Source organism: Lepisosteus oculatus, chromosome 1, assembly GCF_040954835.1.
Source record: "Lepisosteus oculatus isolate fLepOcu1 chromosome 1, fLepOcu1.hap2, whole genome shotgun sequence".
Taxonomy (NCBI): Eukaryota; Metazoa; Chordata; class Actinopteri; order Semionotiformes; family Lepisosteidae; genus Lepisosteus; species Lepisosteus oculatus.
In genome coordinates this window covers 69,952,963-69,977,687 of record NC_090696.1, presented here as the reverse complement: position 1 = coordinate 69,977,687, position 24,725 = coordinate 69,952,963, and the positions used below count along the sequence as shown (strand labels likewise).

At 34.6% G+C, this 24,725-nt stretch overlaps 1 protein-coding gene across 13 annotated transcripts in view; it reads left to right on the top strand.

Annotated features, from left to right (window-relative positions):
* Positions 1-24,725, top strand: part of adgrl3.1 (adhesion G protein-coupled receptor L3.1) — a 340,584-nt gene that overhangs the window by 236,860 nt on the left and 78,999 nt on the right. For all 13 annotated transcript variants that reach the window (XM_069192140.1, XM_069192148.1, XM_069192139.1 and 10 more), the window contains 4 exons: positions 13,133-13,316; positions 18,150-18,272; positions 19,458-19,663; positions 22,927-23,103. In XM_069192140.1, coding sequence (XP_069048241.1) covers positions 13,133-13,316; positions 18,150-18,272; positions 19,458-19,663; positions 22,927-23,103 — 690 coding nt within the window. The remainder of the gene's footprint in view (positions 1-13,132; positions 13,317-18,149; positions 18,273-19,457; positions 19,664-22,926; positions 23,104-24,725) is intronic.

The following is a 24,725-nucleotide window of genomic DNA, read 5'->3' as shown; positions in this document are numbered from 1 at the left end:
TTGTGTGACATTTAACAAAAGATGTTCATTTTAATAAGGAAAGTAAAATATCCTGGATTTTCACCATTTGCAAAAAAGTAAGTTATTTTGAGGCTATTTTTCTGTGCTCATTTTTAAAAAACTAATAATTAAAAATATGATAATACAATTGTGACATTTGTAATTAAACTCTCACACAATGAAGAAAGTGAATTTTGTTTTAAACTTGCACAAATACACAGGTTTCTTTTAATTTTGACTGTTTTACTGAATTTTTTCATTTTTTTTCTGTTCTCCTGACAAAAGCTATATTTTCCACACAAAAAATCTGAACACTCTCGCCTTTTCTTACAATATTTTTGTATGTTACCTTTTTTAGTTGTCTATCAGATGATGTGCATATTTCAGGAATATTAGTTAACACTGTTTTATCGTTCTTCAAAAAAGAAGAAAGTAGTATTGTACAAATAAAGTGTGTGAATCTTAATAGTGAATAATGAAACAGAGAAAGAAATTTGGTGTTTTTGTTCCATAACAATGGAGCAGCAAGAGATAAAGGCATGGTCATCAAAAGTCTTAGTACAGTGAGCAAAGGACCAGCTTCAACAATGCAGCCTAATGGAGGATGTTTTAACATAGAGGAGTTCATATATGTATGATGGAGCCAGATTATAATGTCAGTAACAGGATCTTGTATTGAGTACAGTATGTGAGTTTATAAGCAACCAATGTAGAGATTTAAGTGTAGGAGTGATATGCCACCAAGGTCTGGTGTGAGCTGCAGTTGCCCTGCTGTAGCTGCAGTTTTGGACATTTGCAACTTACTAAGAGGAGTGTAAGGGAGCCCTGAGTTGCAGAAATCAAGCCTTGACATTATAAATGAATGAATCAGGCACACAGCATTGGACACTGATAGCAGTTGCCCAACTTGGGTTATATTTCTATGGTAAAAACTAGTGTCTTAATCACATTCTTCACATGGGGCTTTAAAGACAGGAGAGGATCGAGTGTGTCTCCCAGTTTCCTGACTATGGCAGATGCATGATGGGGAAGACATCCACGAGTACTGCGAAGCTCTCAAAATATCCAGCTAACATCTGCAATCCACCAGTAAAATTTGTGTTCTGGTGCTATTTAGCTTCAGGAAATTTGATGTCAACAAGAGCTTGTTGCCATGCAAACAAGAGATAAGTGATGGTGGCAGGAGATGCGATGGGGAAGAAGTTTTAATGGAAATCTGAGTATCGTCTGCAGAAAAATGAAACTGTAGACCATGTTTGCATATAATATGACCCAGAGGAAGCATATAAATAATAAAAGGTAAAGGGCCCAAGACTGAACCCTGTGGCACACCATGATTGTCGGAGTCATGGGGAATTTATGAGGACCAAGGGGAAACAAAACTCTGCCTGCCACTCAGATAAGAGCGGAACCTGATCAAGACCATTGAACATGAAAGTTTGCAAACGATTGAGCAACACTGAATGACTTACTACATCAAAAGCTGAACTAAGATCAAGGAGCATAAGGATACTTGTAGCCCTCAAGTCAGACAAGTAAATCATTCATAGTCCTGACAAGAGCAGTCTTAGTGCTATGATCACAGTTAAAACTGAACTGGAATGGTTTAAACAAATCATTAGGTGTCATGTGAGCCTGTAATTGATGTCCAACCTATGCATTCTAAAACCTTACACAGGAATGGTAAATTAGAAATTTGTACTTCATCATCTAGTTAGAATCCAAGCCAATCCAACTAATTCATAATGAAAATATTTTTTTAGCTTGCAAACACTGCATTACAAGAGAAGAACCTCATCTTGACTGTCGTAATACTGTAACGATGGGATATCATGATTAGTGGCTATTTTGCTAATTCAGGACCTGGACAGCTTGCCATTATTGAATACTCTGTTGTATCAACAATTGGGGTAGAATGTCAGGCCATCATCTGTTCATCAGCTGGAACTGAAACTGGATCATGCAGGAAGACAATGATCCCAAACATCAGAGCAATGCCACAACAGAGTGACTGAAGAAGAAGGCATTTCACCCAAAGTGAGATTTTCAAACAGAACACCCTTTAAATGTCATTGACGAGAAGCAGTTCCATAAGGAAGAAAGGGAGGAAATCCATAATGGCCAGTGTGAGAGAGTGATAACGTCAGGAAACACGATATTAAAGTAATTGCTGCTCAAGGAGGTTTCACCCATTCCTAATCAGGGCATTCACAGGTTCATTCACACTGCGATATTTACTGTTGGATCATTTTGTGAATTATGTAATACAGTACAGTACATCTTTTTGTGTGTTATATGTTTATTCCTGTTACTGTATCTTCATCCTATATGAAGATTTTAATGAATATCTGATTTGGTGTTTGGGCTAGATTAGTCTTCATGATAATTATTCAAATTTTTAGAACTAAATACATTCAGAAGAGGGGCAAAAAATAAATTCCACACCTATATGATCTTAGTGCATAGTTTTAATTGTGGATGTACATTAGGTATCAGACATTTTCCAGTTGCAGGAAGTTAATGCTGGTAGTCTAACAGAGACTGTTTTTCCTTTTTAACCAAAAAAATATGTGTCTGAGACAGGGAGTATCAGTACTGATATCCACAGATGTCTTTATTATTTTCAGGTTTTTGTGAGATGTCTCTAACAGGACAGCTGTTGGTGAAAAGGGGAGTGACTTGTTTCCCAGAATGATCACCCCTCATAAATAATAAAACCACAGCTGCCTAGGCTAACTCTTTACTTTATAAATACCGGCATTGACAGCTTCCACTTGTTTTTAACAAAATTGAATTCAGGAGGGAAATCTGCCAATACTTTTCTGAACAGATCGCTTGGTTGTGGAAATAAATGAGCTTGGTGTATGTATATAATGTACCACTTTATTTTTCTGTTTGATTGGTAGCACAACAAAAAGCGGTATTTTGGAGTCTCATAATGAGTGTGTTCCGCACTCTGTGGGAAGACGCACAGTGTTAAACACTGTGTTTGCCCTCCTTAATATAAGTGGTAGCACATACATGCACATCAAAGCAATAGGGTGAAATATTTTATTAAAATGCCTTGCAGATTTCTCACTGCTAAATTTTATTTAAAGTCATTACACTAAACATAAAATTTAATGCAGTGCAGATCTGCTAGGCTATGGTGACTAAATTACAGCAGTACACCACTGAGCTAGTGTTATTGAAATTTCTGATCAGATATTCATCCTCCACTGCTCATTAATTGCCAAATTGTAATTGCTGGATTAGATAAGTGGGCAGGAGGTTTAATTTCATAGTATTCTAAGTAACAGAATTCGATTGCTTTAATTTAGAATGCAGATCTGTTTCTTCTGCTAACATGAAAATCAGCATAGAGATGCAAGTGATACTTAAAAAAAAAACAATTTTTGTGAAGCTACTTTTGAAAAAAAGTCAGCTTTTAAAATTGTTGTTCAGCTGAATGCAAGGGTGCACATTGTGGAAAGCTATATACAGTATAAACATTTTAGTGGAGAGTGGTGAAAAAATGAATGAACAGTTTTTCTTATTTTTACTTATGACATTTTAATGAATCAGTTTTCATTAGAGTATATCATGTTGAAACTATGAAAGGTTTATGCTTATGCATTACAAAGAAAATTGTAAGCTGAAGTAGAAATCACATCAACCTCAGACTAAAATGTAAAATCATGCTTTACAATGTAGCCTGTGTGACTGAAAACATTTAATAAATATTTAACTAAAACATTGAATCCAAACAATTACAAGGGCCTGTACACAAGAACAGATTGCATAGAAAAACACTGTTTTTACATGTCATAATGGTAAAAGTTCAAAAAGTAGAAAATAACTAATTTAAAACTGACAGGAAGCTAAAGTAAGACAGTTGGAATCTGGGTATTATTTTAATTCACTGTTCCTTTTCATGAACTTTGTAATTAACCTCTCAAAGTTAGCATTCTGACCAAGCTATGAAAAAAGTAAAATGCATAGAAATGCAAGGGAGATACAGTAGTATTATAGTAGTCAATCCTAGATGATCTAAACGGTTTCATTGTTTTTTCTGAATCACCTAAAGAAGGAGTAAATCTACTTTTAGCAGTAATTCTTGAATAATAGCTTACTAAATTGCATTATATAAACCTCAGATATGAGACAGAGGTTAAATATAATGCCTGTGTTATTATTTTTATTCCTTCTGAGAGCACATAGATGATATTGTTTCTGAATCTGGTGATTAACGATTGACTACGACTGTTTTTTCTTCTGCATTCATTTCTCCAGCCTCCATCTAGCAATTCTCAAGTCAGTGTGCTCTTAAAAAATGTCAAAGCAGGATCCTTCCATTCCCTGTCTGTTTCTTTATGGGGGGATTATTCATCAGCCTTTCTGTTCTGTTCCATTTGCAGGGCACTATCTGGGCTCTGGGTGAATTGCTCTGTGCTTCCATGTTTGCTGTGACATCATTTCAATTCCATTAAAAGATTAGAAGTAATTCTTCTTAAACATTTTTGCAACAGAAATCAAAATGCCACTTGCCCTGTCACTGACTTTATTAAGTTCATTTTGTACTATCTATTCAATTAATGATTGCAAAACATTTTACTGTGTCACAAAAAAGATTTCATATTGAAAACAGCCACTGCTGAATGCAATTTACAATGTGAGAACTTTCTTTTTCTATGTACCAGATTTGATAATGATTTATCACAATTCGTAATTCATGCTTCTACACTTGGAGTCTGAATACAACACTATTCGACATTGTTTTAGTAGTCCTGTAAAAGTCACAGGATAATTATGTTTACTTTCCACTTGCTATAAACTGGCTGAGTAAACTAGAGAAAGAACAGTATCCTTAAGGAGATAAATTACAATGAACGTTTTATTCAGATTGTGATATTCATGAAAATCTGTGAGATAATCCTAATTTGTCAAGTCTATATGAGATTTATTCTGAGCTAGTTTTTAAACATGAGTCAGTGTGACTGTGTATGAAACATAAAGTGGGGGTGTAAACATAATTGTTTTTGTTACTTAGTCACATACATTCGTGTTTCAAGACTTAAGCAAACTTAAGCAAACATCATGCAGCTCTCTTTATTTGGTCTTGCTGTTGGCATTTCACTACAGAACCTTTTATTTTACATACAGTTTTTTAAATACATACATACTTCACGAGCTGTATGGTATGGTCCTGTAACGTTGCCATAGCCAAAATGTAAATGTAGTGGCTCTCTGAAGGCACCAGTTCTGTAGGGTTTCGGCATTTACTGGGACAATTATTAATTGTAGCAGTAAATCACAAAGTTGATTCTTTTGATGGCTTTAGAATCCAACCATGCGACATAACTCAAACAACGCACACACACAGGTACTAATACACGAGGATACATTTATTAATACATAAAATATGCAATAAACCTAACAGATCTTATCGAGGGGGTTATCAGAATACAAAAGATATATATTCAATCAGTTACAAAGAGTTACATATATCAAGAGGACATACGTTCAGTATATCATTCATTTAGACCGTTTCGTAAATGAACTTGGTTATAACTCCTACATTAGATACTCGAAACAAGTACATAACTCTTAGGAATTAAATTGATATCAACTGGTTGGGATAAAAATTGAATTCTCGAGCTGTAATGCATTGAAGTTGAATACTCAGCCAATCTCTGGGGATTCAGATCTCCTGCGGGCACAAAGAAACAGTTGCAGGCTTGTTGCTGTCCAATCCGCGCTGTCTGGCTAGGTGCTAGGCTGTGCTGTGCGGCTTGCGACGTTGCGCTGCTGATGCTCACTGACCGGCTAGTTAGAGTTGGCTTTAACTAGCAAAGTTTGTGCACAGGAGAAAAGATGACTGTGGGTCCCAGCTAGTCAGGAAGAGGACCGGTTCGTTCCTGATGAAGAGCTAGTTCTGAATAGTGATTCAGCTGTCCACAGTTCCGACCTGTTCACGAGGCCTGCTGCTGGTGCTAACCTCGGGTGGATCCTCTGGTTACTCTCTGGCAACCTCCGCTCTCGACTCTTAGAACAAAGGAAAGTTCTGGCACTCGGACACACTGGCCGTTCCGTGGTTGTCCGGGCTGAGTCTCAGGATGGTCAGGAGGCGCTCTGCGAGAATGTCCTGCCCTTGGGAGCCTTCTGCTCCTGGGGCGTCCTGCCCTTGAACTCTCCTTTGAATTCCCTTTAGAATAGTCCAAGAATTCTACTGAATCTCTTCTGAATCTCACTGAATCTCTCAGGTTCTCTGTGTTGCCTGTTTTTACCTGGAGGAACCTCAGCTCGTTGATTGGCTGAAAGTTCCATGAGCATCAGAGTCCCAAGTGGGTTACTCGGCCCTACCAGTCCCTGATTGGTTGATCAAGGTGAGATATGAGTCACTTACTCCTGACACTTAGGAATGCAGTCCAGATGTCCTTCTGGCACTCCCTAGTCAGATAGGCGCCAATGGATGACCATTGATCATGATAGCCAGGCTTAGCTAAGTGCATCCCCCTTTGGGAGCTGTCCTAGGAAACCTTATCAAAGGAACCTTAAATCAGCCTGCATGAATAGTTTCTCTGTGGCTGCACCACAGAGATGAACAGAGAGATGGGGCCTAATTTTGGAAAGCTCAGAAACACTTAATTCTGCCTTATTAATAAGCCTTGCCGCTACAGTCCTAACCAAAAAAAAAACAATTTTCTAGACTGATTTTCTATTCCAGCTTTTGAAGATTTGTGTCCGGGAGTAAACCGTCTGAGAGTATACCAGAAATACTGAAGGAGACCTCATTTTCCATTGAAATTTCCACTCTGAATATGGTTTAATTTAGAGGTTTAAGTGCCATACCAGATTGTACAGTGATATAATGCAGAACAATGTGGACTCACGTCTGCAGAGATTTGGATCTGATATCCCTAGAGATAAGAGAAAGGAAAAAGGAGTACAGTAGATGCAGTGCTTGGGACTTAAGTGTCTGTCCCAATTGAAAGTATCCTACAGTATATTGTAGCTTATTTTACTTTTTGTATGTCAGATATAAAAACACTGATTAAATGTCTTTATTTAAATGAGCCTTCAAAATAGGTGGTATTTGCTTTCTAAACTATTCCACACATGGCTAGATAGCTGAATAATCACAATACAAAGTGATCATATTTTTATACATTTGCTTTAACATGAATGTGGCTAGGCTTCGGAACTGTGATGTACAGTTCTGCTGTTGTTTTACATTTGATAATTTGCATCAGAAAGATAGTTTGTTGCTAATATTTGAGAAGTCATTGGAGCAGCTTCTGAGAGATGGCTTTTACCCAGAGTCAATTAACAGATCAGAGTTCATTTAATCAATCACCATTCATGAAGTGCTGGATTAGTTCCAGGTTTTTGTTAAAATAGAATGTTTGTTGTCCATGCCATTCGTGTTCTTTTCCTTTGTTTTTTAAAGGTGGCTGGTAATAACAATTTCCTGTACTCGTAACACTTACACTTTTGTTGGGAAGAGAAATGGAGATGAAACCAAATGACTATGATCAGCCAAGCAAACAAAACATGCTCCTTCTTTTAAAGTACATTTTCAAAGAATTTATCTGTGTCCTGACTGACATCTTAAAAACCACTGTGTCTTCAGTAACATTTATTCCCTCTTTATTCTACACTTGTGTTCTATTCTTCATTTGAATATCACTTTTGACTTCTTAATGACCTACTTCATTTTTTTGTATAACATGTTTTGGTATTTGTGGAAGAAAGACCTACTGTATAGAAACATGTATTTAAAATATTTTTAAATCACCATTTTCCCCAGCAGGCCTAAGTGATTTGCGAAGTCTAAAATTGAATAAATTAATGTGATCAATAATTTTGTATAGTTCTGCTTTATTTCAAGGACCCATATTAAACATATTGTATACATTTACTGTGGCTTTTGACTAACATCAACTATGTCAGAAGATAACTTTTTTGCATTTTTCTATTTGGCTGGAAGACAAACAGCTGTTAATACAAAGTTCATTGCGTTTAATTGTCAAAAGTTAATTTGTAAGGAAGAAGTGAGTTATGAAAATCTCCTTGTATACATATTAGCATATGAGACCATAACTAATTGGGAAGAAATACTATACTCAGTTCTGTAATGAACTAATGTTTCCTACTGACCAGTTTGGTTCTGACTACTATCGGATCAGGTTACTCAGGGCTGATCACTTAATTCAAGAGAAAATCGTTGATACAGTATGTTTATTCTATCAGATTGTTGAGGTGGTAAATTGTTTCTTTCTGTGATCTGTTTTCACAAGCAGTTAATGTATTCTAAAAATGGAGGTAGTTTTGTTCTGTGATATATGTACTTAGCATCCTACGCAGAAATTTCCACTGTTTGGAAGTGTAATGTGTGTGCATTTTTATAAAACTGCACATGTCCAGTGCCTGAGTTGTAAATAAAGAATGAGGGCAACAGCCCTGGGGAACTTGGAGATTTACCACTTCTTTATGGTTTTATCCATTAAAGCATCACCAGTCAGGAAGTAGAGGATTTTCAAAAGTTTATGGGTAGGCAAAGCTTTCTGTTTGTAAATGAGACCACTTCTTGTAAAAAACAGGGAATGCTTAGTTTTATCCAGTTTTCCTCATTCATAGTTAATGTAATTCAAAATTATATGTAATCTATAATTATGCAGTCATTAATAAGATACCATTCATCTTCTAATTATATATGTGATTTATCTAATTGTATATGTGTATTAACTTGCCAAAGACCTTTAAGAAGGAATTTGGCAACCTTCAATGTTCTTATATAAACATTTGATTTGCAAGTCAAATTTATTCTACTCACAACTCATGTGACGGTTACCTATTAGTTACATTAGCATGTTAAAATCATGAAGTTATTATGCACTCAGCTTAATTAAACTTATAAGTGGTTTAGCAAGTACGGCAAAACTAATGTGCCAAAAAGAGAAACTGCAGACAGCTATATTAAAAAGAGAAACTGCGACATCAGAATTAGATATTATGTTTAATGCTGTATGAGCAAGCTGTTTGCTAGTTTAATAATTGTACAATATGTAGGATTGTATCTTCTCCTCAGAATGACTGGGGTAAATTCTTGCTCCTGATGGTAGTTTTTAATTTATTTGCTTTTTGTTTTCACTGATCTTTACTGGTGTCACACTGTCCATCCATTCTGTTTTCATGTCACAATACGGCCTTTTCTTCCAAGACAGAAAAAGAGCTGTTACAATGAACTTTTTTATTGACACCAATAGCTGCCACACTATTTTCGAAACTTATACTACAGTATGTCTCAAATGACTGAAAAGGGTAGATCGAGGTGAAACAATATTCAAACTATACCAGACCATTTACTTTAGAACATACTATGTAACTGTATAATAATTGTATGGTCCAAAAAATCTCCATAATGCCATACTGTGATATCAGATTCTATTAATCATCATAATGGAATCCATGTATTTTCAATATTAGCTCCATTTGTGGAAGTTCACAAATTAACAGTTGAAAGGATTACAGACATGGCTTCACAGTTTTGCAAAATGAGTATGTGCAATGATCTCATATGTTATATGGAAAATAATTTTAATTAGCTTCAGATTATTTCCCATCTCAAGCTTGCAGTACATTTTAAGAAGATGTGACACAGCTTTGAAAAGATTTTGACCCAAAAAATCACTCTGCTGTCAAGATTCATTTGAGTTGCGTTCTTTATACATACTGTAGCTTCCCAAAATAATCTGCTTCACAGCTGCATTGCAATTGCAGTGTATTATATTGCAGGTTAAAAACTGTTATTATGATGATATAGCACCTAAAAATACAGTATATTGGCAATCACGATGGTAAACCATCTTCAATATAACTGCAAATAGAACAAGACAAGGTAACTTGTGTATCTGAGTTCAGTTTAATATAAAACTGTTTAGTCATAAAAGTCATTTTAAGTGTCTGAACATCGTAGCAATGTTTCAAAAGGTGTTCTGTCAAACCACAGATATACTGGCCAATGAATGTATGCAAAATCTTGTTGTATTTGTAAGTTAGTCTGTAACACTGATTAGGGGTTATTTTCCGTATGCATTTGAGGATTCCAAAACTTAAACTGGAAATCCGCTTTTTGTTTCAGCTCTAAATTAGTTTGATTGGGCCAACTCAAACTGTATGCTCTTTTGAGCCTGGGGTTTAGTTTTTGTGCTTCTATGAAGTCATTCTAAAATCTCATATTCCCTTTCATAGTTCACCAATCAAAACTATACCCAGCTGTGCTCTGTTTTTTTACAAAGGCATTGCAATATACAGTCTTAGTATTGCTTGATTTTTTTTTCTAAGACCGTGAATTCCATTACATTTGTATATTCACGTCTTTTGACAAAAAGCTCCAAACTCTGTTTTTCCCTAACTTTGCTTGCAAATTTTACCATCATTTCATTCTTTTTTCACCCTATTTTAAAGACTTAAAGGGCCTGTGTGCCTTGATGATAGCAGTAATGTGTATGTGGTAAAAATAAAGATGGGGCAGCATTCACCAGCAGATAATAATTTACAATACATTAACTACTTTATTTTTAAGTTTGTGCATACAGATGCAGAGTTACTTATCTCAAGAGATTTAAGAGCTATACCTGTGTGCTTTAAAATAGTTGTGATTTACAGTATATGAAACACATATACTTTAGTAAAAATAGAAATTATTTATTTAAATGTACAGTACATTTCATCACTAGGAAAATATTTTAAAAAGAGGCATAACAGCTATAATGTTAAACATAAACAAACTGAAAGGAGATAAGAAGGTCAGAATCTTTAATGTTTTTTTTATATATAAGTTTATTGTGTAATTATGTGTGATGATGCTGTATATAAGTAATCAGATACACTTCCATGCAAAAGTATTTACACCTATCCAGTAATGTTGCACATTGTTGAGTTACATACTGTACATCATTTTTTTTAAAAGCATTATTTAAAATTAACACCTAGGGACATCATTAGCAGGGGGTGAATACTTTTGCAGGGCACAGTATACGGTAGTTCAGGTGGGGAGCTGCGTCAGCATGTGTAGGCTGCAAAAAAACAAGTAATAGGTTTATTCCATGCTGAAAAAAAGAAGAAAGAAAACACAACATTTCGGCCGTGGAGCCTTCTTCAGGTGTGGCACACGGTATACAGTATTTGCTTTTATTCTAACTTGCCGTTGGTGCTGTAAAAATTTAATAATAGTTTAGTCATTTTACTAAAACCTGATAATATGATAGTAAAATGCAAGTATTTTTTTTATCTCTGACTGTTTGCCAAAGTCCCATGATAAAATCAACATGGCACCCTGAGTACAGATAATTACATGGATTTTGAATAACATTGGGAAATGTATTTGGTCAAACAGTGACAATAACAATATTTATATTTTGTTTTTGCTATTGATACTATTATTAGCAGTACCAGTAATAGTGTGATCATTAAATGTAGTAAAAACAAATTATCTTATATTAATGAAGAAACATTAAAATGTCAGAGTGTCGGAGAAAGAAGAGCTGTTTATTTGTATGCATACGGGAGATCAGCTTGCAAAAGCTAGTCTCCCCGATAGACGTTGCTCATCGCTTTTTATACATAGTAGACAAACTTCCTACCTTTAACATAGATTACCTAATCCCTAAAACAAACCATCAGTTTTTTAGTCAAGCCTGAGTAGCAGAAAACAACTCCTTATTAAGACTTTCGTTATTGCTTACGTTTGCAAAACGTGACATTCGACTTCCCTTTTTACTATATTTTAAGACATGAGCTGTACTTGAGATGCTCCCTGGTACGTTTCCACTTGCCAGAGTTATAAGCAGTTTGGGAGCTAGAAGATAAGCAGTTTGTTAGCTTTTATAAAATTTATAAAATTCCTTCAATAATTACAAGTGTTATGATAATATTATGATGAATAATAGAGTAGTTATATCACATATAGTAATGAAATACTATTTAGTAAGTATAGTAATATAGTAAGTGAATAGCAAGAAAACTTTCTCAGTCTTGCTTTCTCACTCTTCTTGGAGGATCATGTTGCCCAAAATATCTCTCTCCACCTGCTGACCAATTTGTTCAAGCACAGCAAGGCATGACATAGACTGCAAAACAAAAGCATATACAGTATTACCCAGGCTCTTAAGTATTATGTTCTTTTTTTAGATATGCTAGATGTACCTTTTGTGTGCTACTGACTTATTGTTTCATTAAAACAACAAGTTTTCTCATGCATAAAACAATGTGAAACTAGGAATTTACAGTATCTAATTTAACAAGCCTTATTCTCCTCATTGTTTGATGAAGGTGGTCATTATGATGCCTTTATGAATTAGAACACAGGTTTCCAGCAGCATGTTAACCAAATGTCACAATTTGTTATTTTTGTAACGATAAATTACTTTGACAAATAGTCCAAAGAAATATACTTACTGTCATCAAAAAGAGTAAAATGATTGCATATTGAATTTATATGTCACTTTTCACCACATCATACTTCTTTTAGAATTGTGTATGGTCTATAATTTCCTGTTTATTCTTTATTCACTGCAATTACTGAGCACAAAACTGGAACTTCTTGTCAATGTCTGGAATTGTTAAGTAGCAATTTTAGTTATATATTGACAACATATTAGAGAAAGAATCACAATACAGTACTTTTTCTGTATATGCATAAGACATTTAATAAGAGGTCATAAGACTGGTATTTTTTTTAATTCGATCAATATGGAATCCTATTTGTGCTTTGGTTACTATTTATGTTTGTTTATTTTATAAAAATCATGTTTGTGGCTTGGTATCTTTATTGTAGTTTGTTTCTAGAATGAATAAACAGCTCTGTTATAAACCCTCTGATGAAAGCAAGCATCTCATTTCTTCTTGTTCTGAGAAATTTATTCTTTTTATTTACCATGAAATGGTAGTTCAGAAGTTATGAGTTTCATGCAGAAATGAAACTCTATAAGAATTCTAAATTGTATCATAAAGGTAAAAGAAGCAAACTTCAGTAAAGGCCTGTCTTTGTCAGCGATGGCAGTGGTGGCAGTGCATAATGACGTTCTTTATGCCTTTGTATTCTACAAAGCCTGAGCTCAACATGCTTTTCTGCCTCCCACTTATCCAGGCTATGGTGGAGACAGTGAACAACCTCCTTCAGCCCCATGCCCAGGCGGCCTGGAGAGATCTCACAATTAGTGACCAGTTGCGTGCTGCCACCATGTTACTGGACACTGTGGAAGAGGGTGCATTTGTTCTGGCAGATAACCTGCTGAAGACCGACATCGTGCAGGAGAACACAGAAAACATCCGTAAGTCCAATAGTTATTTCCTATAGTAATTTCAATAGTAATAGAAAGTAATTCTTGGGTATGATGTTTTTTTTTTCCTCTGTGACATTGCTGCTTTATGTGAAATGACAATAGTAAATCTCTGCTGAAGATCAAGAAACATTTTATTTTATCCTTGAAAATTGTTATTAATGTTTAATGCATTCATCTACTGAAAATATGTGTAATTAATGGAAAAATGTAGTTATAGTATCGTTTTCCCCATGTGGTGCATAAAAATGCTCTGATGATGACATGGCATCCAGGACGTTACAAGAAACAGCATTTTTTGTGAGCTTTCTTTTTAGTAATGCTTCTTATAGTACATTTAGTACTGCATTAAATCCTCCAAAAGAGGGCAAGAAAGGAAATTGTTGTAAACCTCATTTTGCAGCAGTCTGAAGTTAAACTTGAACAAATCCATAACTATCAATAAGGGCAAATAAAAAGTTTCGTGGAAATAGCAAGCATGCCTCCTACAGAATTAATAGCTGCATGTAATACATGCCTAAAAATGCATGCTTAAAACACATTATGTATTAAAACTGGCTTCCTTTTGTTTAATTTGTTGAAATATTTTTTTAAAACAAAACAGGATTTCCTTTCATTTAATATTCAAGCTATAAAAGCAGAAACTAATAAATGGAGAATCAGCATGATGATCTTGTTGTGTTTTTTCCTCATAAGAAACGTTCTCTTATCTGTTGATAAAACCCTCTGGAAATGTGAAAAACTGGGGGTGAGGATGTTTCATAATAGGAAATCTTTTTCTACATTTTCCATGATCTTCTTGTTGGGCAATTGACTGTCATGTTGTATGCAGTACATGTGGCAACACAATGTTTTAATTCCTAAATTTTATACTACATACAGTATAAGGCTAAGCACCTATGACATATAAAAGTGATATGCACTGAAAAAGTTCCATGGCTTCAAAAAGTGTGTAATTTTACTGAATTAAACATAGTTCCACATTTTTCTGTACAGCTGACTGCTGAATTTCTCATTAGCAGCTTAATATGATTGCTTAGGGCATTCAGGAAAATCAATTTGGACAAACTACATTTATATTTTGTCATGCTGCTCCTTATTATCATGAATTAATAATTACTAGTTGTGAGACAGGCATTTTGGTTCTTACCACTTTGATATGGAAATCAAAAATAATGAAATAGTGTGTGTCTGAAATTTCAGATTATAACTTGAGTCTTTAAAAACTTTAACTGTTCTGAATCAGGATCTTATGTGTGCAATATTAGAACCATGTGTAACAATGCACTGACTTCAATACACATTTCCCAGTTACAGTTCTCAGTGGTCTTGGTAATTCAAAGTTATAATGTACAGTAAATATACCAGGCCTACAGTATATGTACCAGGCCTACAAGGCTGTGTTAATACAGTCCAGAAATCGATCTTTAAAAGATACTACATGAACATGAAATTTAAAAAAAGGTGTTGAAATGCTGAAAGAAAAGAAAGTAATGCTTGATGGACTTTATTCAAAGGTTTAAGTAACCCTCAGATGGTCTGTGCATCTCTAATGTTTTGCTGTTTGACTTGTTGTCAATTTCATTATAAAACAGTATCTGAGGGAAACTACTTACTTTTATCTCAAGTTAAACCACTTTAATTACACATAGAAACCATGTACTGTATGTATTAATTACGCATACAGACCTGTATGTATTTCTTTTTCTCCTAAACTAATTTATCTTTGACTTAGCAAAGGGCTGTAATACTTATGCAACTGAGAATCATTTATTTACATCACTTACAATCATTTTCTTAACTTTATCAGTAAAAATGTAATTGTGAAAATACTATATACATGTGTAAGTTCTTATTTAAAAGACTGCAAACTGGGCAGCACCTTTGCAGCTCCCTAGGGGTGCTATCTGTCTGGAGTTTGTATGTTCTCCCTGCGTTCTTGTGATTTTCATCTGGGTGCTCCCGTTTCTTCCCACAGTCCAAAGACATACAGTACTTGTAGGTTAATTGGCTTCTAGGAAAATTGGTGTGTCTGTGAATGCTACAGTATGTGATAAACTGGAGTCCCATCCAGGATGTACATGTATTCTGCCTTGTGCCCATTGTTTGCTTGGATAGGCTCCACCTACCCTATAACCCTGTACTGAATAAAGTGGTTAGATGATGGATGGATAACTGTAAATTCATATAACAAAAATGTGGAAATATTTGCACTGGAGGTGCGGAAGTGAATAAATTTGCAACACACCATATTGGGGACATGAACTGAAGTAATTGTCTCAAAGGAACCACCTATAACATTGTAGAAGTATCCCAGTCTCAAACACACAAGAGAATATCATGTTTCCTATTATGTGCTAATTAATAAAAAAGCCAAAAAATCAAGCAATACCTCTGTAATTTAATGTGTATGGTTTCCTAAGATTAATTACCAGTCTTGTGCTCAGTGTCAACAGTGTCTTAGTGAGAGGCATGTGTTTTACTCTTCTGCTTCTGTCATTCTGTGTGCCTTCGTCTGAGATTAAGATTAGCTTCACGCAGCAGAAAGTACTGAGAGATGTAGCTGTTAAATACCGTAACGTGTATTTTTTGTTTGAAATAATATGATATCATTAAGAAAGCTGTAAAACAAGTAGAAAACAAACATAAAAAAGAACACTGCATTGGTTTTGACTAATGGCTGGTACTATTTTTCTTTTTGTCTTGTTTTGTATAAGACATTAATGGCACTACACAAATTAGAAAGTTTTGAAAGTAAAACTATTAAAATGTTCATATCATGAGTACAACATTCAGTACTCTTGGGAACTGATCATCACATTCAAGTCTATGCAAGGAAAATTTGTTTAGGTAAAATTAAAACTGTATGCTCCTTAAAACCCCTTTCAGCTCCACCTTGAATGAGCTCTTAAGCATAGTAGAATAACTGGAGAAAGGCATGATTACCACTGCTAAGTGAAAGGTATTGTAAAAACAAAGGATATGCATGGTTAATTTCAGAGATTGCAAAAACAATATACAGTGAAAGCAGGTTTAAAAGGAGTTTATCACACACATTTTAACAAAATACATGCGAACTAGCCTTCAGCCACTTAATGCAAGAATGAATTGGGTGCCAGATACAATATATTACTGTTCATTATCTCACCACTGTGGCTCCAATACTCTGTCAGAATGGACCTGGATTAAAGTTATCATGGCAGCTTCAATGCAAAAACTTGTTACTTTTTTTAGAGTTCGTTTTTCCAGTGAGTATGTGTGGGCCAAATACTCATCTTGAATCTCATATGAGATATTCCGCTGACAAATGGTAGAAGGGTTTTATGGTCAGGCAAGAAAACAAATATGATGTGGGCTTAAATATTAAGTGTTATGTCTGATTCAAAACGTATACAGTATATCATTCAATCAGGAGCATGAAAAATTTTACTTGTTTACTCATCAGTAGTGACTGAATGACAAAAAGTACCTGGAAGTACAGTATCCGGAGTGATGACTGTGCTGAGTATTGTCAAGACCTAGATAAAAACCTGTTTGACTCACCTAAGAATCTTAAACTGGGTTGAAAATACATTTTGGAAGTGATGTGAAGCACAAGACCAAAGCTATACTGAAGTGATTTGACAAAAAGAGCGTTAATGTCCTTGAGTGTCCCAGTCCAGCAACAATCCCTAAGAAACCTGTCAAAACTCGAAGACTTTTGACAGGAAAAATTGGCAAAAATTACATCATTTCATTGTGCAAAGGTAGTAGAGACTCATTAAAACTGACTGCTGCCAATACATGCTTCAACCAAGAACTGATGTAGAGGGCTGAATACTTAGGCAATCAGTTAATTTAACTTTTTATAAAATTGTTGCATATTTTGCTGACATTTACTGTAACTTCCTTAAATTATAACAGTGAAGTTGATTATTACAATTTTTAAAAAAATATATAGTGGATTTGAAAGAAAACAATGCATTACTTGAAAGTTTTCAAAATGTGATATTATTGGTACGTAGGTGGTGTAACCTTTTGAAAAGCACTGTTCTTCCTTTGGCATTTGTGAGATTGAGTATCATTTGTATGTCATAAGTGATGGAACCTAATATTTCATGGCCAATTTAACTCAGGCCCAGCACAGTTAGTGATATTTTGAAAAAATACCTAGAATGTACTAGACCTTACTAGAATAAAGTAAAGGTGATATCTCCATGCCCTTATACTTTCCTGTCACACACAATATCATCTTGCAGTTTAACTACCCCCTTTATTTGAGTATGGCTTATGACACCAGTGTAATAATTCAAGTGCCCCTGCCATGAACCTGCCTCTGTCTTACTGCTCTTTGCTTATTGCCTATCAGCCCAAGGCATGTTGTAGAAAGGAGTGACCTCTCCAGAGCAAAGACCAATGTGTCTGTAAGGGAAAGATGACAATTGTAGCAGTTTGTTTGACTTGACTTGTCCATATTGACTTTATAAATGAGCATTTTGTGACCAGAACAAAAACCTTTGTAATAGTGTAAGAGCAGAATACTGAGTTTAAGGTTAGCATGGATTTAATAATAAAGTGTACTGAATACTTGTAAAACTGTTTTTTGATTAATTAATTCAGCATATAAAGGTTATCTTTAGATAGCCTAAACGTAAAAAAAAAACGAAATAAATTTTAATTACATAGAATGAAAATCAGACACCGAACAATGACAAAACTTTGAAAAACATATTTGAGCATCTCTTTTTTACTTTACAAAAGCAAATGTGTGTTACCAAAAAAACATTATGGTGTTCGGAACAGTGGTGCACCAAAAAAACTGTCCCCCTGTTATACCTTATACAGAACTGGAAGTTGCAAGGCTGAGTACAGATGGAAATTTGGCAGACCTGAAATTTCCACAAACTGGTGGGCATGGAAACTCGATCCAGTTGTCAGCAAGTACTCTGAAGCAACACGGAAAAAATGGTAGGTTCTTCAGACCTATAATTCCTGGACTGCCATATTTTAAGCATATCTATACTGTAATTATAGTGTATAATATCATTTAGATTTATTCAGTACAACTGTTAAAAGTTACTGTTCCATATTTTTCTTGTGGGCAAATTGCCCACTCCATAGTAAATGAATTACATGGGCAATTTGCCCATAGGGAAAATTCAGCCCACTAAAAGTAGTATATTTAACTGTAATGATATTGACATACACTAGTGTCTCTTTTCTAAGCTTGGTATGGATGTTTGAATTACATTTAATTATTGTGATGACTTCTTTACTTTTGCTTGTTGAATTAGAAAATGGTTTGCTTGATATTTAAGGAAAGGGATCATTCTTCGTATGTAAAATTAAAAGCCATGTTTGGATTCACAATGTATCACATGCATATTTCATGTTTTTTAAAAAATTTTGTATTTTAATGCCACATTGATCTATATCTGTTCTGTATTGAATACATTCAGAAATGAACTTTGCTTCAGAATCTCGTTTTAGTAAAAAACATGGTATTTAAAAAGAAAATCCTTGACCATTTTTGAATACTGAAAACTGTTTTCAGTAAATAAGTAATTAATAAGTGTGTAAGTAAAACCACAATTATAAATTGTTATGAATTGAACATAATTTTAATTCACATATGGCTGAGGTTTCAGAAGAAACTGTTACAATGTGACGAAATACCAAATTAAAGTGAGGGGTGGATTCTTAGCAGGATTTAATTTCACTTTCTTAACAGTGCTATCAAAATAATATGGATTTTTTAACAAGGTCTTTATAGAAAAGATACCTGAGTAATAATGAGGCTCAGCACAAGATCTAATTATTTTTTTGTGTTTCTTTTAAGTCCTAATTTCCTTCTCTTGTCAGAATAGCATAACTTGCAATATATTTTCAGAAAAAAAACTGTGAAATAATTATATTATATCTGCGTCTGGTTTTGAGACATCCATTCTTATTTTTTAATGTTGAGAATACATGTCTTTTAAAGTGTGTTAAAGCTTATCTATTTAACTTTTCCATGGGTAAAATGCCATCATTTTCTCTTTTAAGTAACTCACATGATAATAAACTTTATACATGAAATGCTTTTCTGCCATAGAACCTAGCCATTGTCTTTTTTTAAAACATATATATATTTATATGTATATTTTTCCCCAGGTGAGATCAGGATGGCCTTTGTTCTCTACAAACATCTAGGAGCCTACCTTTCCACAGAGAACGCTAGTATGAAGTTAGGAAGCGAGGCTATCTCTACCAACTACTCCGTTATTGTCAATTCACCAGTAATCACTGCTGCCATTAACAAGGAGAGCAACAAAGTCTACTTGTCAGACCCCGTGATCTTCACTGTCAAGCACCTGCAGGTATGAAGAGCAGGAACCGATATTCTTTGCTGTTTAACTGTATTTTAAAAGTCTCCTTGACACGTGTCCTTGTGGGATATGTCATCTTTCCAGCCATGCAGAGACCTGTGCTAGTGCCGTGTTGATTTCTTGGAAGTCTCTGTTAGGGTAACCCTCCCTTTTGCATCTGGTTTCTTGAAAGAGTATTCAGCCAGTTTCCCCACAGGGAAGTTCCTATTTCTTACAAACTCAATGAGATGATTATCCCTTACTTTTTTGTTTCTAAAATATCTTTCCTTGAGGAAATTGCTCTAATTATTATAAGTTTCCATCTACCTACCATCTACTGTAGCTTAATATGATTAATTATAATGTAATTATTTCAGGAAATTACATGAAAATTGTCTATGCTGTATTGTTGTAGTTAACTGGTTATGGGTTTAACTTCCAGGAGAATTAAATTAAATGTAGAAATCTTCAACAACATCAAGGTGATCAAGACCACACATGGGTCGAAGACTCCAGATAATTACATAACCATCCATATCCAATAAAAACATTAAACATTGCTGATGAAGAATTGCCTGCTTTTTATTTATATATATTTAAAATAAAATCTGAAACACTTAAAAATAACAAGGTACCAAGTTTCAGGGACATTCATCCTGAAATACTCAAGTACAGTAATGAACGCATATTACCTGTAGTACCACCTTGTTGTACAAAATGGGTATAACAGTGACCTTTAACATTGTGAATAAACAATAAATACTTAAGGAAATAAAATGACTCCACGCTACTCAACCTTCACATTGCATGTTCACATGAAGATGTAATTGAACAAGCACAGATAATGTATATATTATTACAACTATAATGTATGTTTTATTCTCTTTCTCTTTGCTCATCCAATGACCAAAGTGTAAGTAAGTTAAAGCGTAAAAAAATATGAAGAAGAATCAGTTTTGGTAATTGGCCTTAATCTCAACAGTATATTTTCAGTACATACCACACCAGTGGCTGGGTGATTGTAAAACATTTTTCCATCTTTCCTAAATATAGAAAGAATAATGTTAGTGAACATATACAGAATCATAGATATAAACAGAGTCGCTAAATCTGTATCTCATATATATTTTTTTATCTCTTTCATATAAAGCAATATGTGTCTTTAATGTTCGGTACAAAGAAAAATTTAATATAAACAAACACTTGAAAAACAAACATCTCTCTTGTCACTATTATCTTGAATGTTTATAGTAATAATTCACCCCGAAAGCCATCTGTATAATATTTCTATCAGACAGGATGTGGGTTGTTTGAGAGCACAAAATGACTGTTGAATTGTTTTCAAAACAGTAAGGCTCAGTAAGATTTCAAGCTGATGTTCATTAATGTGCTTCCTCTTATTTATTTACCATAAGCATAACACATAAATATAGCAATGAAACCTATGAAACAATCATGTAGGGATTCTAGTCAGCGGAATTTAGACAAGTACCAAATGTTTAATATCAGATTGTTCTTCATGTTTGTTAGTCAGTAACATTAATTCTGCCACACTGCATTAGCTAATTTCAGCATAGTGCAATAAAAATGCCCTCAGCTGTCGTACATCGATGCCTCAGAGACTATTAGAGAGGATGAAAGACCCAATGGAAGTTGCAAATGTTCGATGGAGGGGGAGTGGGAACCGCACTTTGAAGAGATACCTTTCAAAATTAAATGGAAAGTGTCAGTAGAAGGGCCAAAGCTATTATTGTCACAGTGGACATGCACCCTGTTCAATTTCAAGTGCACGAGTAGCAAGCTGTACCAGTGATGTTCGTAATATAGTGCACAATGGTTTTCATAACCTTCTTACTGAAAGGACAGATGGCAATGGGATGTGTAAATGCTGTGGTTACTTCTCCAGGGTTTAGATTAGTTCCACTGATAGCCATGATTATGTGCTTTAGTAGCAGATTACCAGAATTGATAGCCAAGATTATGTGCTGTAGTAGTTATTACACATTTTGTTATACTATAGATACTGCCCAGTAAACATCAAAATATACTTTTTGTACAGTAGAAGCATTTGTGACATACAATACATTTCTGAGATATGTTTATGTTGACATGAAGAAGGTATCTTGTACTCTCACCCTAGGACTTTGACTCAGTGTTTCACATACTGTATAGTTTTGTCTCAATCAAGTTATTGATCATTCTATTAGTTAGGAGAATCTTAAGTGTTCTCCAGCTACTGTATTTCAGCTGTTTTACTTGTTGATATTTAAAATTGAATAGACATTAGAATTCATTTTCCCTCACAAAGATATTCAATTATTATCAAAAACATTGCAATGCAACATTTATCAAAGCTTATCGAGAATAAAATGTTTAATTAGTGTGATCCTGTCATCTCCAGAATGGAGTCCTGTAAAACAGATGACAGTGTTTTCAGTTTTATTTAGTATTGCTAACAACCACATAAAACAAAAAAAAACATTAAAAAATACTTGTTCCAGACTCAAAGGATTCTTTAAGTAAAAAAGCACCTCCTGTTCTTATTCTTTAAAGAACTTTAACATAGTTTCCATTTGTATCATTCTGATCATGTTTTCCTGTTAAGCCTGAAGATATGTATTTGTGATGGTTTTGTAAAAGCTTAAGATGATTATTGAATACTTACAGTACCACAGATCTTTTCATGTTTGAAACTAAAGCGCTAGTAAGTTTTATTAACACGTTTGTTATTATTGTCAATGTAACAATACTGTACCTTTAAACCAGTAATATACTGTACCTGGTTACACTTACACTTAAGTATTCTAAATAAAGTCTTATTAAAGTTTTGTACAATGTTAACATAACTTACTTTGATTTACATTCTTTACTTTTGCCTATACATTATATACAGTACTACATTTTTAATTGCTTCCTTTTAGTTGTGTAGAACCTTCTCAGAATACAGGGATTTAATTTCTTAATATCTTGTTAAGGATTGAAGTCTATGTATTTTTTAGAAAATACTTTTAACTGTTATGAGTTGTGTTTTCAGTTTGAATAAAATATAACTTATAAGTAAACAAAAAATCATCTGTGCTTGATGTTTAGTAATCTGAATACCAAACGATAGTCTGAACTTCAATTCTGTCTTCACTCTCTCATGTACTGTACTTCTTGAAATGTTCCTTCCTCATCCAGCTGCCATTTTTCAGTTCTGTGCATTTTTAAGAATTGATATCTGGTTAGTCGTAGTTTTGAATTTGTTAGTCTAACTTAATATTTTTGTCTTCCAGCAATCTGAAGAAAATTTCAACCCAAATTGTTCTTTCTGGAGTTACTCTAAACGTACAATGACAGGATACTGGTCAACCCAAGACTGTCGGCTACTGGGCACCAACAGGACTCACACAACTTGCTCCTGTACTCATCTTACGAATTTTGCTGTACTAATGGCACACGTGGAAGTAAAGGCAAGTACATTTCCATATTTTATGACAGATATTTATACAGATTTTATAAATATGTATTAAATGTTTTCGCCTCATTTTAATTAATTGATCCTTCATCATGTGGGTATTGATGAGTGGATCATGACTGTTGCATAAGCACTGAATCACCTCCTTAGGGAGTTGATTCAAGAATGAAGAACATGTAAAGGAACCAATACCAAGAAAAGCCCTTCTGCCACTGGCATGATGGCCTTACATACAAGGAAGGATCGTTTGGGGTGTCCAAAGCTACTGATTTCTAAGCTATCATGGTACAGGTACATCAATAATAAGCCATAATCTGGGGCATCACAAGTTATAATACCAATCTAAGGCTGACACATCATCCTCCAGGTATGAGTGTATGGACAGGAGTGCTTCATTGTTACAGAACTTCACTTTTAATGATTAACTTGTACCTCAGTTGCTGGCCTTTCTACAGCATCATTAAGATGACATTCAAGAAGAACAGCTTACATCCTCAAGCTGCTCATGTAACAGTAGCTTTATTTCATGATGAGGATGTGAGAGTTATGTCATTGATGCACTTCTTGCCAGATTGGAACCTTGTTGAAGATTTGTGGAATAAGCTGGGAATACATGTAGCATCTAGGGCTCAGAGCCCATTGAACAGAAACATGATTGTTTCCATTCAGGTAATAATGCATTTGACTGACAAATACCTATTTTGAGAGTACAGTAAATCACCTTTGTGTAACCTGTTGGGATCCTTATTCCATAGTTTATGTAAAAAAAAACTCTGAAATGATTTGAGACGTTCAGTGGTTGATTCTTCATTCTTTCTAAGAACGTTTTTGTGCTCCCAAGTGGCTCAACCAGTAAATAAAGTTGAGTACAGACTGAACCCTATAGTCCAGCTGGTTCATGACTTGGAATAATTGTCTATGGCCAGTATTTCCTAAGCAGTGGCACACAATTGGCTAAGCATTAGTGTGGCTGGGTGGATTTGAGTCAGATAGGTTTTCCTTGGTACAGTGATTCTTGTGACCTGCTAGGCACCTGCAAGCTGTAAGTGACAACATAACTGTTCTGCATCTGTTGATGCTACAGAGCTTTTAAATTATAAATGGCTCTGACAGATATGTCTGCCACAGGAGTGTGTCCACCGGTCCACATTTTTCTCAAGTGGTACAGTGATTGCAGCAGCAAGTCGAACTGTTTGACATTTGACAATTCCCTGTTGGGTTGTTAAAAAACAGAAATGATTTTGGTGGTTTCGTCTGTTAAAAAGAAGAAAGAAAAAAGTTATATTTAACATGGACTAACAAGTGGATTTAAAAAAGAATGGACAACATAATCTAAAAACATATATATGTATTTAAACAAATTATGTTGTTGAAGGTGGTTGACAGTGTTTTAGAACATGCCTTCTTTTAGAATTTTTTCCTCAAGAAAGGATTTTGAAAATGTGTGCTGTCTTTTGACTGTACTGCCTAATAGTGTCATGAGTGTACGTTAAAAAAAGAGAAAATGGTTGAAAATCAGATGCACTGTCATATACAAGAGAGCTTAACTCAGTTTATCAGTTCACATTATTGGTATGTGGGATTTCCCAGGAGGTTTCAGATTGTCATTACAATGGA